The sequence below is a fragment of the Porites lutea genome, chromosome 5 (genome assembly GCF_958299795.1).
Source record: "Porites lutea chromosome 5, jaPorLute2.1, whole genome shotgun sequence".
NCBI classification, from domain to species: Eukaryota; Metazoa; Cnidaria; class Anthozoa; order Scleractinia; family Poritidae; genus Porites; species Porites lutea.
This window is the reverse complement of record NC_133205.1, coordinates 18,513,038-18,527,065: the sequence shown is the minus strand read 5'-3', so window position 1 is coordinate 18,527,065 and position 14,028 is coordinate 18,513,038. Positions and strand designations below refer to the sequence as shown.

The 14,028-nt window shown below is 39.8% G+C and overlaps 1 protein-coding gene and 1 pseudogene across 1 annotated transcript; both read right to left on the bottom strand.

Moving 5' to 3' along the window:
- Nucleotides 1-294: 294 nt before the first annotated feature.
- Nucleotides 295-1,086, bottom strand: LOC140938025 (uncharacterized; annotated as a pseudogene).
- Nucleotides 1,087-8,222: 7,136 nt separating this feature from the next.
- LOC140938024 (uncharacterized) lies at nucleotides 8,223-13,749 on the bottom strand. The gene is made up of 5 exons (XM_073387574.1): nucleotides 13,186-13,749; nucleotides 9,978-10,192; nucleotides 9,329-9,369; nucleotides 8,668-8,764; nucleotides 8,223-8,403 (listed from the first exon to the last, which is right to left on the bottom strand). The coding sequence occupies exons 1-5, from the start codon at nucleotides 13,747-13,749 to the stop codon at nucleotides 8,223-8,225; spliced, it is 1,098 nt and encodes a 365-aa protein (XP_073243675.1).
- Between the last annotated feature and the right edge of the window lie 279 nt (nucleotides 13,750-14,028).

The window sequence follows — 14,028 nt, the reverse complement described above, 5'->3', positions numbered from 1 at the left end:
TTCCCTTACATGCGGTGAAATAATATACACGAAAAAAATTTAATGGATCACAATTCATCGCAAAAACACATCCCAGTGTCACGCGCGATCTTAAAGTGGTTCTTAAGTCTTTCTTTTACTGTTTATTAGCCAACCTTTAGTTCTACGTTCCTCGAGATATTTTCATTTTATTTCCTTCCTTTGCATTATACTTCCTCGTGTTTTGCTCTGTTAACTACACACTGCATTGCTCTCAGCCAATTAAATTCCCGAACATGAAATATGAATTCATTAACGAACTAACGTTTGGTCTTGTTAAATTTTAGTGCGGGCCCATTGTTTTTGAGCAAGAATCATTTTCCGCTGAAGTTCTAGTTTCAATTGCTGCCGCAGTTCATCTTCCTTTCGTTTAAAGCTGAGCTCCATGGCATTTTTTTTCCCTTCGAAAATTTTGGCAAGTTCATGTTTTTGAATTCTCAAACTTTCAAGACCTTCTTTGAGGACTTCAATGCTCTGCAGCAGATAAGCTCGCTCAAAAGAGTACTTCGATTCACATTCGTCTTCTACGACTTTGCGTAAAGAGACTTTCTCCTGCTGAAACCTTTCTGACATCGCAGCTTTTTCTCTCTCAAACGATCCTAACATGATTTCTTCTTGTTTCCGCAGCAGAGTCAACAGTTCCCTGTTATCCGCTATATTAAAGACGTTTTCACAGCAACTGCTTGCAGTTCCATTCGCCGTTGACTTTGTAATGGTGTCAGGGATTTCGTTCTCTTTTCGCAAGCTCAGGTGATGGAATGCATCACGATGAACGTGTCTAGTGAAAAGGTCGAATGATCTCCTCAGTTGACAAAGTTCGTTCTGAAAGAAGTCTTTTTCCTCTGTAAGAACTCTATTAAGCTCGTCTTTAGCTTTAATGATCTCATTATACTCATTCCTCACTCTCATTTCAAAGTCCCCTTTCTCTTCAGCACATTATTTCTCCATTGTCTCTCGCACTTGTTCCAATTTTTCTTCAAATTCCCCCATTTGTCGCCGCAAGATTTCGTCAAGTTCTGTTTGACACGAAGATTCTTTGGTGTCTATAATCTTTTTTTCCGCGGCCATTGCTGGCACTTTTATCAGAATTATCAACCTCTTCTTTGAATCAAAAAAACGCTTCTCGTCTGCTCTCTGCGGTCTCAGTCTCGCTGGATTTGAAACGTTCGCTTTTGTTTTCCATTCAGTTTTTCTTTCTCTTTCTCCCTGGGAGGCTATAAATGGCTGACAAAAAAAATTGTATCGAGATTATGCTACCAGCAGAATTCAGTTTCGAATAAGCTGTGTTTATAATTCATTTTCCTTTCATCAGCAAGAGGAGTTCCGTTGGAATTCACTGATTTAAGTGGTGCTCACTTTAAGAACGTTGTGCCAGTAATTATAAACGACAGGTGCGAGATTAGTTTGTTTATAATTTGTATTCCAAGACTTTTGTTTGAAAACTAAACTACCTGTATATTGTGCAAAGTAATTTGCGTAATAGAGGTCGAAACCCCCGACCCCTAGAGGTCTAAGACAATCTCGCTAACAAAACTTTCATGAAGTTTTACTTTGCAAGCGTATCCTCACCCTTGTGTAAATTTCTGCTCAAATATTTTGTTTAGTCAGTTTTTTAATGAGTAAGACATCAATAAGTGCAACCAGTCAAGAGTTAACATAAACTCTTGTTTGTTTGTTTGTTTTATTATCTTGTCCTACATCGAAACACTGTTTTGGTGCTACATTAGTTGCATTTAAGCCCGCTTTTAAGTTTGAGGTCGTCTAAAAACTCCCAAAATTGGCCAATGTCCAACTTAATCATAGTTGTCGCAAATAAAGTAAAAGGCGCCCTTTAACTTGTACCGTACCACACGTAAGATGTCGAATTTGAGTTAAACGTATTTCGTAAACATTTTATTGGAATGCAGCAGTTTTTGGACGAAATTCTTCTTAATTACAACCAAATTAAGACAAGAATTTTTCGGCCTATAAGCTTCCAAATTGTGCTGCCTAAATTGCCACTGATTACGACGGTTTCTCAATAAAATAGGCGAAAAGGACGGCGCGAAGGTAAATGATGGAGGAACGTCTCCCACTGTGGGAAGCTAATGGACACGGGATAATCGCGGGCGAAATCATTGCAAGCAAAGTTGATATAAAGAAAAACAATAGAGCCAGCCCCATCCCGTCAAGTCTAGTCCCGTCCCAGAATGGAAGGCGCTAAATGACATCTATCGACACCTAATGCCCAGCCGTACGAGGTGTATGGGGATGTCTATGAGGGCAACTAAAGCGTTTGAGGGGAATATGTGTTGGTACATTTTCGTTCCCATACAATACGTAAAATAATACTAAAAGCCTCGCGCCCAGCGGTGATGATGAATGTTAGTCTGGCGGGCTCATAAACCTGTGATGTTATTGCATGTAACCTCTCCTTGCGCCTTTCTTTTTCCTAACATAATTTTTCCTGCTTTGCTTATTAAACAAAAAAAAAAAAACAAATCAAAAATCAAACCATTACAGCAAGGAGCCCAAAACTGTGACTTCCTTTAATTAAATCACATTCTTTCTTGACTGCGAGCAAGCTCGACTCCATTCCGGTGCGACTGTCGCGCGACAACGCTGGCTCAGTTCTTCGCTCTGACATCTCCTTTCGTGTCCCACTCGCGCGCGACTTCTCACAATGACCTTCCTCGCAGGCTACTTTCAGGGGGACCCAACGACTTTTTTCCAGTAAAATAACTGTTCGAAGGAGCAAATATTGCCAAGAAATTTCTTGAGCTCGAGAAAGGCTTAAAATTCCTGGATAACTGCCAGTCATGTTCGTATAAGGTATTCGGAGTTTTTTATAAACTTATCAACGATTTTCACGTTTTTTTTTAACCGAGATATTACCGTCATTATTAAAGAAAGTCTCCTAAGAATTTCGGTATAAAGTACGGCTACTCCATGAGATCTATTTTTCGACCAGTCGACCCATCATGGTAGCTAAGAGTTTCGGATGAGACGAAAAAACCTCCAAAAACTTTCGACACGACCAAAATTCCCATAAGACACTGTATATCCTAAACCAAATTCATCAGATGTACAAGATTATTTTCGGACACTATGACATAGATCCTCATATGTTTTTTGATTTTAATGTATTAGCAAAAACGCGTATGAACCATAATTTTAAGATAAGACCCAAGAAGACACGTACAAATTGCTTTAAATTTTCATTTTTAATCGCTACATAACAGACTGGAATAGTATTCCATCGAGCATTATGCATGCATCTTCATTAAGCAGTTTTAAGTCCTATCTATTACATCATTTGTGTCAATTTTAAATCAGGTGTAACTCGTGAGTGACAAGTATGCAATTTAATAGATGGTTTTCACTGTGACGTCATCAAATTGTAAAGTCCAAATAGCGAGGTTTTACGAATTCTTACTTACATAAAGTTGAAGATAAACAAAAAGTAAATCTTTGTACAGGTTTCCGTTTCCGTAGCATGTTTCGTTTCGCAAATACAGCAATTTGAACTTCCGAGTTTTCACAGTGCGTGACACCAACACTCTCCTCTTGATTTTCAGCAGTATAACAACTGCAAGTATTAGGAGATATGTTTATGTGTACGTATATGCTAGTGTTCGAGTGAAAAGAAAGAGCTTTTATAGAAAAAGTGAACTCCAGATGTTTTTGTTGATTTCCGGCGGCCATATTGGTGCACCAAAACGGTGCACCAATATGGCGTCTCCATACAAAGCTCTACAAAGGTGCGTGAAACGTTTCGGCAAATAACTCAGAAACTATGGGCCACAAAGACCTGAGACTTGGACGAATTGTTTGTATATTAGTCTTTTACAACATTTCATTTTCTTGGCTTCTTCCACTGGACGGTTTCCAATTTAATTTTTTGTTGCGTGACAGTGAAAACGATCTATTAGATTAGCTTTCGGCCGTATTTAAATTTTACTTCTTAATTTTTTGTGTCAATTTTAGTATGCAATTTAATTAAATTAGTTTTGGGCCGCATTTAAATTTTACTTCTTAATTTTTAGTATGTTTAATATTGGAGAATATTCTTTGTATGAGAATCTAGTTTCCCCCAATTAGTCTCCAGTCATGCACTTTTTGTATTTTCTGTAATTTATTTACTTGTTTTTGCATGACAAAGTATTCTTAAACTTAAACTAAAACTACAGTTGCGGATCCAGGGACGGGGCCTTTCCCTCCACTTCTTTGTAGACCAAACTGAAGCCCAAAGGCCACTGCTGTATAATTAAGGATCAAACTCTCAAGTTTCTTTATTTTTGTGGTAGTCAACAACAGTTACTATGGCTCCTTCCAAATAAATAGAAATGAAGAACCTTATAAATTTAGAACCTTTTTTGCCAGACCTCAAATAATGTAGTAATTTGCCCAATAAGACTGCTGCGGCCTTGCTGGAAATCTGGTGGTCAAATTGTTCCACTTACGGTTATGGTGAAACAGAATATTACGGAGAATATTGTTATCCTAAGGCAGAATATATAGAACGGGGCATTCTGCTTGGTTGAGGAGTCGTAGTCAAAGAGGTTGTCTTCTCTGAAGAATTTTGTCAAGCGTACGACGTTTCACAACTTCCACGAGCATTTTTGTAGTGGCACCAACTTCCAATCTATTTTCTTGCTGTTTGACGTATTTATAGTAAATTCAGGTGCGCGTAGAGAGGATAATCTATTTTTGTGGCGTCGGCGTGTCAATTATTTCCCATCGAATCTGTTGGCCTTTTCTCACAGAGCCCAAGAAGCCGGCTTTTTTACAACCCTCGTTTTTGACTGACGCTCAAATTGTCTCACTCATGTAGTTCCCTCTCCACTCCAACACGCAATGTGCCTTGTGATATTTGTGCCGGTCCATTCAAATTAGCCCTCCAGGGGAAAAATCCTAAGGGGTTTCTGTATACACAAACGAGGCAATTGGTTATTTATCAGTTAGAGGGTACGAAAAAAACAATGATTTTGCACAAACTGTTTGCCTTTTGCAACATGTGGTAAAGCACATGTCGAATTCGAATTAACGTCTTAGTAAACAACGATACCACATGACCGTCTCGCTTTTTCTCTAGTTTGAATCATTAGGCTAAATAATCTGTCTTGGGGGGAACAGGGTGAAGAGAAGACGAAAAAGCGGCAACAGACAGGGCAAGGATTAGGTTCATTCTCTGCCTGACTCTTCCCTAAGATTTGTTTTCAAGTTAAAACCGGAGATTGCTTTTCTCGAGATTCTCAGCGTATCAGTCAGAAATGACCACAAACACAGATACATTTTAAAAGCCTTTAATTTATTTTAAAGAATGACATCAAATATATAGAAACTGACAAAAGCTGGACATTCGTTTATGAAATAGGCCAGTATCGATATATCAAGTGAGGTCATGTCCTGAGAACACAAAGAAGAGGAGTGATGACATTAGTTTCTTCTGGGTTTTTGACCTGCGCCGTTCTAAACCTCATATTTCATCTGCACTTCCATTGTTTTCAGGGATAGGGATATTGTCATGTCACAATCCCTCTTGTTTCCCCAGCCAATCACAAACAATCCTTTCAAACAGGTGCTGATCGCCACCGGGTTTTCTTGGCGTGGCTATGAATTTGGATAATAGTACGATATATCAAATGACCCATTCAAACCGAAGCCCCTACAATATTCTATCTTACCACTGCCATTCAAAAAATTATTTTTATCGTTATAAAATGAAGCAATATTGTTAGGTAAATATGCAATATGTATTAAATGAATAAATGTGGTTGCATTAGTTAAGTTATTGCTACAAACATCGAAACTTTTTTACTGGTACTGACTTCGTTCCTGGCATACTTCCGTGATTGACAAACCAGCAAACGCTTCTTAAGCTTCTCGATGACATTTCGGATCTAAAAGCTATGAGTCATTAGTAAATTATTCATGAGGTAGAGTATGATCCATTAAATAAAAGAATTATATATGCAGAAGGAGAAGGGGTACCGGCTGAACGCCGAAGCGGATAGTCTCCTTTCGGTGGCTGACCCTGATATTGCGTCTTTAGAGAATAGCGTGTTATATATTGTATACCAAATTCCAACCTTGATCTTAGCTGCAGAAATTGTAACAAAGGTTCCTGCATTGCGTATTGTATTGGCACCATCCGTCGGAAATTTAATGTTATTTTTTCCGAACTGCTCCTGATAATCATTTTCTCGTTCCCGGTCACTTTTCATACCTAGACGTAGGTTTCCTGAATGATCTGCTAACGACACTATTTGAAAGAGCACAAAAATCTAATCCATAAAATTACCATAATTATTGTTCAACAGCACCAAAGGTCTCTACAATTTTTGGATTTTTTTTCTTCTACTGGCAATATTGTCAATATTATCGAGGTTTTTATTTTTTTCCCGTTTTTTACCGAAACGACCAGTGCCAGGCTTCCTCTTTAGGCGAAAGGTGATCTGTTTTAGCCAAGCCCACTCGTTACCTGGTGTTTTGCAAATGGTACTGCTCTAACCCATTCCTCTTTTCGGAAACGTTTTTAAGTCCACTAGAAAAGGTAAGCCGCGCTCAAACTAACCCAGCCACACCTTCGTAACACTGAATTATGGCCACGGAATTATGTGGTGGGTTAATATATGGCGTCTGAGGAACTCTGAAGGCTATGATCAGCCACACTATACCTGATAGCCCTCGCACCGACACTGAAAAGAATAGCGGATTTTGCTTCTGTTCTAAAATAAGAACGGTGATTTTCCTGTTAGGGAGCGAAACTGCGCCGCCGTCCATCTTGAAATGTGGATCATCAAATAGTGGATAGGTTTCTGCCACTTCTTGTCGCAGTGTAAAGAGGTTTTCAGGTAAATGGGTAGGGGCGTGCGTGGGCTGGGACCCACATTTTCAGGAGAGAGGACTGTGATTTATTTCACTAAACTGGCCTCTCGGTCAACCGCTCTGGTATAATGTTCGATGTGTGTGAACAACTTGTTCCGGTTCTCTACCGTTGCTGTTTATGCTGTGTCGAATACCTTTTCATGTCGGCGCAAAAAAACTATTTCCAGTACTGCGTAGACAGACTAAAAAAGTGAAAGAACTAGAGATTCGAGTTATATTAACAACTTAATAGTCATTTGTGGGGAATGGCCAGCCTCGTTCCCAGGGTTCTCTCTTGGGAAAGAGGTTGGGGAATAGCATGCGATATTAATATGCTTAAGAAAATTGAACCCGATTTTAGTCCCTAAAATTTTTACATTAACTATGTTATTCAGAATTTTCTCGATTTCTTTCAAATGAAATTAAATATTACTGGGTATCTTATTGTAATAACCCATTAAACAGTTGTGCTCGTCATCTAAGTCCTATAATTCCTTTGTTGGGAGAGGAGGGGGACTCCCATATGAAAATAGCGCGGATGCTGGTCGTCTCGCTTAGACGTAGAAATTACATTTTTTTTGTCCCACTTTGGGTGTGCAAGACGAAAAGCTAATATTTCTACTCATATAAGTGTCGCTTAATTCGGGTTGAACGTAAAGAAATTAAATATCTATGTATAAAAGATGTTGTCATAATGAGTTAATAGAGAGTGTTCTACTTTGGCGGTCAAATCATAGTCAGAAGAGGAGACTGGTTATGAATGCTAATGCTGGCAAACATTAACATAGCAGTTTGATATGGGTATTTACTTGGTGTTACGGACGGGTGCAATCTAATTATTAGTCTAAATATCAGTCGAGCATTCCAGTATGCTTTCATACTGGAGCCTCCCGGAGGGTCCTGTATGAGCGAGCTTTAGCATCGAAGACGGCGAAGGCAGCGAAAAAGTCATCTTTAAACTGAATTTGCGTTTTTTCAAACTGTATCACGCTTATTCCAATTCCCTGAAAATGTCAAATGTAGGCAAATTTCTTTGGAGTTGATTTCTTAGGGACCACACTAAAGTTTTGAAAGAGAAGGAAAAATTCGTTTTCCCTTGTTTACGTCCTCCATAAAACGTGAAATTAGGGATTTCACGCCGTAGTTGTGCAGTGACGGCAAAGTAAAATACAAAAAAGCGTGATGCACGTGCAAAGTTGTTGTTTTGCTAATCAAATCTATTGCTTTTTTGAGGTTCTCGCTGCCGTCGCCGTCGTCGTTGCTAAAGCTCCCTATTAATCTGAAGAAGAAGCGGTTCTAAGACAAAAATTAAACCACAGAGATCCTACAGAAATTATAGCTTCGTATCAAGAGTACTAGTTTTTACTGGTGTTAGTAGCAGATGCTTCACAGTAACATGGCTGGTTCTGATCCAGCAGTTTGAAACAATAGCATGGGGTATCTTCTGTCATCATCTCCTCTAGTATTGGAATCAGTTGAGAGAATGAGGGTCGTTCATTTGGATCATCCTTCCAGCAGTCCATCATCAGTTTGTATCTGTTGAGAGTGGAAGCCATTGTTTAAAGTACTACCACACAAAGATATCATGTTTCCATTTACTTTTAATATTGGAGACAGTTATGTTCTAGGCTCTTTTTAGAATGGGGCAACGTAAAGGAAAGAGGCGTGCTGTACTTTCTACTCCTTTGAAGAGGCTGACAATATTCGATAAAGAAGAAAAAACTGTTTGAAGGACCGTGTAAAGATTTCTTCATCGTGCCCTCTTTTCGGGCGTCTTTTATTGTTTCTATTCTGACTTACATTTCATCACTGCACGTGTTGGGTTTCTCCATCCGATATCCAGATTTAAGTAAACTACATAGCCTCTTGGAGGTTATCCCAAGGTATGGAGTACCCCCTGAAATGACAATGACAATTTCAAGATGAATGTTGTTTTATCAAAGATCATAAGGCTTTTTTTTGTACCATATTTTCAATTTGTCAACTTAGGAGGGGGAACAAAATAACAAAATGTACAAGTTTACAATTGTTTTCTCTAATACTTATCCACTGGAAAACGATTTGCCCATAATTGAATAGCGCTATCCACCTTTTGAACAACCTTAATAACTAATTGGCTCGATTATTATGGGCCCGCGCTCCTCCTCGCGGAAGTCTTTTCTCGGGGTGCGGAAAGGAATAAGACCGGACAGGAGAGAGCAGCGAAATCGATCAGGCTGGATTTCCACTGTCGCATAATTGTTACGCCGTGCGTACGCACGTTTTGTACGCACGTAAGTATAATAGAGGCAATGTGCTGAATGTACATATATGACAGGGCGCGCGTAAGCGTCGGTATTGAGCGAGATTCAACTTAAAATTTACGTTTATGTGCGACCTTCCATACTTTGGCTCTATTTTATTCATGGACGTAAAATTTACGTGCGTAAATATACAAAGGTTTTTAAAAAGACCAGCTTACCCATGGTGGCTAGTTCCCACAGAACAATTCCAAAAGACCATCTGCAATAAAAGGAAGCAGATAAAGAAATAGCAACGGTTAAATTTATATAAATAACAAATTCGGGAAGGAAAACAAAAACCTTTGTTAACCTGGCACCACTGAACGTAATCCGTGAGGGTAAATTTTTGCTCGCGAACTCCGGAATGAATGAACATTGGAATCCGGAATCCAGATTGGAATCCGGAATCCTGCTAACGACTAAAATCTGGAATTAAGCCCTTTTTGAAATCCAGAATACTCTGAGTTGGAATCCTGAATCTAGTATCTGGAATCCCGGATCCAAGACCAGCTAAACGTTTCTATTTATTTATTTATTTATTTTTATTATTATTTTTCCATGTTGATACGCCCGAACAGGCTTTATTTTCCACGTCCCAGAATATTTCTCAAGAGATACAGTGTCGTGATAATGACTGCTATCCTAACTGCTGCTATAGACAGACTGCTATGACCAAAATTCTGCCTATTTTTAGCTATTTATTTATTCTAACCAGTACATTGCAGGGTCTATGATATCGAGAACCTCAATGCACTAGTGGCAAACTACAAAGAGCATCACAGGTAACCCAAGCTTGGCCTAACAGTGACCGCATTGACATAAACTTACACGTCAGTCTTGAATGTAAAAATGCAACTTTCCAACGCTTCAGGTGCCATCCATTTCATCGATAGCTTGTTTACGCTCGGCACTTCGCAAATCTCACCCTCATTTGTGTGGCGTAACAATCCGAAATCAGCAATCTTTACCACTCTGTCTTCACCAAGTAGGATATTACGGGCTGCCAGATCACGATGAATGAAACCTTTGCTGGCCAAGTATTCCTGGCAGGGAAATAATCGAAAAATTAATTCTCAAACAATTTTTAGTAACAGATACCTTAAGATCAACACAAATTTCTATTTGATTGGTCAAAATGAAAGTAAAACTACAGAACCTCGATTTTACGGGGATTGCAAAATCATATCGTCAAATCGTTGTAAACGAACTCCCGATTTAACGATTTGGCGGAAAAGCAACCAAGTGCAATGAAACGCCTGTTTCAGGCTCTAAGATAGCCCTCCATCGCCCTCTTTTTCCTAGATCACGAGCTCATATTTTTGCGTGTCTTACACTTAAGCGACATCCCTACTATCTGAGGACACTGCAAGCTGTGCCAGGCAAACGGTCTGGAAAGTAGGTAGCCTGTTCCAGGCGTTCAGATAGTAGAGCGCGGCGGTAAGTGGGGAGCGAGTTAAGTTGTACACCGGGGAAACGGGCGGGGTGGGGAGAGGGCGAGAGCAAGAGAACGCCTGTAAACATTGTTAACAAACTTTGGGTCGTTGCGGTATACTGGATTCCAGTACACCCTCTTATTGGTCGATTATGACACCTTCTGTTAACACTCGAGCACCGATGACATTGATGAGGAACGCGATATGGAGGGAGAGAGGCATCTGTTATCGAATCACACTGACATCGAAGCTCGGCCTATAAACAATGCAACCGAGCATTTCCTGTATGCAGAATCTTTTCGTTAAGAGCAGAAAATTTGCTTGAATCTCGTTCGCTGAGGCCAGGACGCTTTCGCGATTCTTCCAACGGGCTCTGGGAGACTTTCATTTTTTACTTTTTCCACGAATAACAAACGTAATCAAAGGAAACGTTGGCGAGTCAATTTCCACGATCATCATTGTTGCGCCTCTCGTAGCAATAATGAAACCAAGCTCAAGCGATTTGGAATAACAGCAACAACAGCCGCATAGGTTGGGGACAGGAGGAAGGCATGGACGAAGACACGGCAATGTGAAAGGAAGGTGTGCGTGTGATATCATTTATGGAAGCCCAGAAAGGCAAAAAAATCTTATTTGAAAGGTTACTTAGCCGCAATAAAAAGATTAATGCTTTAACAAAGGTCAAAGAAAATCAGTATTTAACTGCATCTGGAATTCTTTCAGAAACAAACCGCAGGAAATAATTGCCCAGTATGCATGACTGACCGTCTAAATGTTAGGCTCAGAGCGACAGAAATTAGATTTGCTTAGTTAAAAGAAGGAAAACCTCTGATGTTGTTTATTGAAAGCTAACTGAAAGGTCACGTTTCACACTATCACGAGCTTATGGGTCGCGTCTGACCTGTCAGCACTTTGTAGTTCATGTCACAGTTACGCGGTCGGCGGTCAATTAAGGGCGGAAAGGGCTCTGTAAGGGAATGTTTACAGGCGTTCTCTCCCCCTTTCCTCCTCTAGTCTCCCCTTGTTTTGTTTTTTCCTTCGTGAATTTTTCTCCCGCGCTCTACTATTTGAACGCCTGGAACAGGCTAGAAAGCGGGAAGAAAACTGATCGTCGGTCATTTGCCTTTGACACTGTCGCGCATATTTCAATTATCTTGAAGAATGGAGGGAGGATTTCCGTTACAGTTGTTGGAAAACGAATGAACAAATTAAGTAATTGGCTAAGTAATCCTCGCGCCGTATAACTTTCAGCACAAAATTAAAAAGCCGTCAAAGTTGAGCAAGCTAAGTGAACTACCGTATTTATTGGAATAAGCGCCCAACCTCTAATTAGCGCCCACCTCGAATAGGCGCCCATCCTAAAGGCAGAAAAAGTTAATAAGCGCCCAGCCTTGAATAAGCGCCCACCCCCTCCTCCTCCCAATCAAACTCAAATAAGCTCGGCTCACCCCCACCTCACCCACTTGAGTGAATAAATTCTAATAAGAGACTTCCCCTGGGGACGGAGTTTTCTTCAGAATATTTTACGTTGCTTTGTTACTTCTTCGCGTTTTGTTATTAGCATTTATTGTTTTGTTGGAAAGTAAACATACTTCACTTGCTGAAAATGGTGAAAATTTAATAAGCGCCCAGCCTCGTATAAGCGCCCACCTCGAATAAGCGCCCACTCTCAAGGTCCAAAAATTTAATAAGCGCCCAGGGCGGTTAATCGAATAAATACGGTAGCTACAGTCGACTCGAACAATCGCTAACTCGAACCTTACGCTAACTCGAATCGATTTCCCCTAGGTTTCCTTCTTACATTTACTGTAATTTTAACCTTGATCAGTAACTCAAGAACCCTCGATAACTCAAAACTCCTGCTAACCCGAAGTAATTTTTGTTTTTCTTCAGATCACTTTAATACAATTTTACCCTCGATAACTCGAAGGGATGGATATTGGCTGAAAAATAAAGTTACAGCTGAGCCATCAGATATATCAATTGAACCATCATGGTGGCCGTTTACGAAAAGCAATCCCTTCAGCCATCAGTTCCACTTGCAGACCGTTTATTGTGCTTTCCAATATTCCGATTACGGTAGTATTTATCTTGTCCTTGCTGCTCATCAAGTCCCGAAAACAAATTTAATCATTGCTTTTTCTTTCCTCTGCTTCTGTTCATTTCTTTCCCTGCCCTTTATTTCCTGTTCTGGCATGAATTTTCAGCTTCGTTGTACAATGCAAATAAAATAACTGATAGTTAAGTCTTATTCTGGTCATATGACTATATTCATAAGACACCTTTTCGAAACTATGAACAGACCTGATTAAATTTCAATAGGTACCTTCACAAACGGCTCCATGTGATTTTACACGTGTTATGTTTCCCGAAAAATTCAGCAAGATCAAGTAGTTAACCGTAATTAATAGCTTTTATTATTAACGCAGCAATTTGAATGCTTGAAAAATCTGCCGTCTAATGACCAGATAGCACATACTTGTAGACACAGAAAAACTAGTAATACAGTATTTTAAACATGATACGGGAAAGAGGCAGATTTTTGTGATTCGCAAACGATGACTAAATTGCTTAAGGCATTCTTCGGTCGAAAACGTTCTTACCATCCCCTTAGCAATCTGCCAAGCATAACATAGAACTTCTTTTCCAGAAATGCCTTCTTTGTTATCTTCCTTGCCCTCACAGCTACCTTCTTCTTTCTCGATGGTGATATTTTCTTCGGCGTTTCTTAAAGGCTCAGCAGGAGTGAGCTCTTTTTCTTTGAAGAAATGGGCAATATTAATCGAAGGTAATACCATCACCGACGCAACCGGCCAATTTTGCCCTTCGCTTTGAGCACGTGACGGGCTAACATCGTCGCTTTCTTCTTCCTGCTTGTCATCTTCGTAACCCAGGTTTAAGCAAGGAGGTTCCATCTCACATTGAGGCGCTTCGGTGATTAGAACTCCTCTTTCATCGTCTTCTAGGTCGATTTTAATTTCCTTCGCCTCGCTGGAATGATAAACGCTTCCTTTTCCACATTCTTCCTTGTTTCTTTCCCTGTTCTCCTCTTTCAGGTTTTCATCCAGGACATCTTTTGTTTGCAGGTCGTTAGACACTAATTTCGGCCTCTCAGGAACAGGAAGCTTCAGCCTTCCAACGACATCACTTTGACGACTCTTTTTCATTGTAAGCTGCAAAAAAAAATACTGAAATGAATTCGGTCTGGTTATGAAACCGTTCTTTCAGCAGAAACAACTTCAACACCATCAGTTGGTTAGCCGAAATATTTTTGCCCATTTAAAAGGAATCTCTAAGAATTGAAAGATTACTTAACCGAAGTTTAACTGCAAATCTAGGTGGGAATACCTTGTGGGCCCCCTTCTTTAAACAGTCCACGGAAAATTCACCTCAAAAAATGAGGTGAAATTGCATGTCAAAAGCGCTTCGTTTTCTACAGATAACAG

What these genes read in the sequence shown, in the direction of transcription:
- LOC140938024 (XM_073387574.1), bottom strand. Translation starts at nt 13,749, where the DNA reads ATGAAAAAGAGTCGTCAAAGTGATGTCGTTGGAAGGCTGAAGCTTCCT. An exon ending in GGCAGATTGCTAAGGGGATG is followed by an intron (nt 10,193 to 13,185) that starts GTAAGAACGTTT and finishes TTTCCCTGCCAG; the next exon opens with GAATACTTGGCCAGCAAAGG. An exon ending in TTTACATTCAAGACTGACGT is followed by an intron (nt 9,370 to 9,977) that starts GTAAGTTTATGT and finishes CTTTTATTGCAG; the next exon opens with ATGGTCTTTTGGAATTGTTC.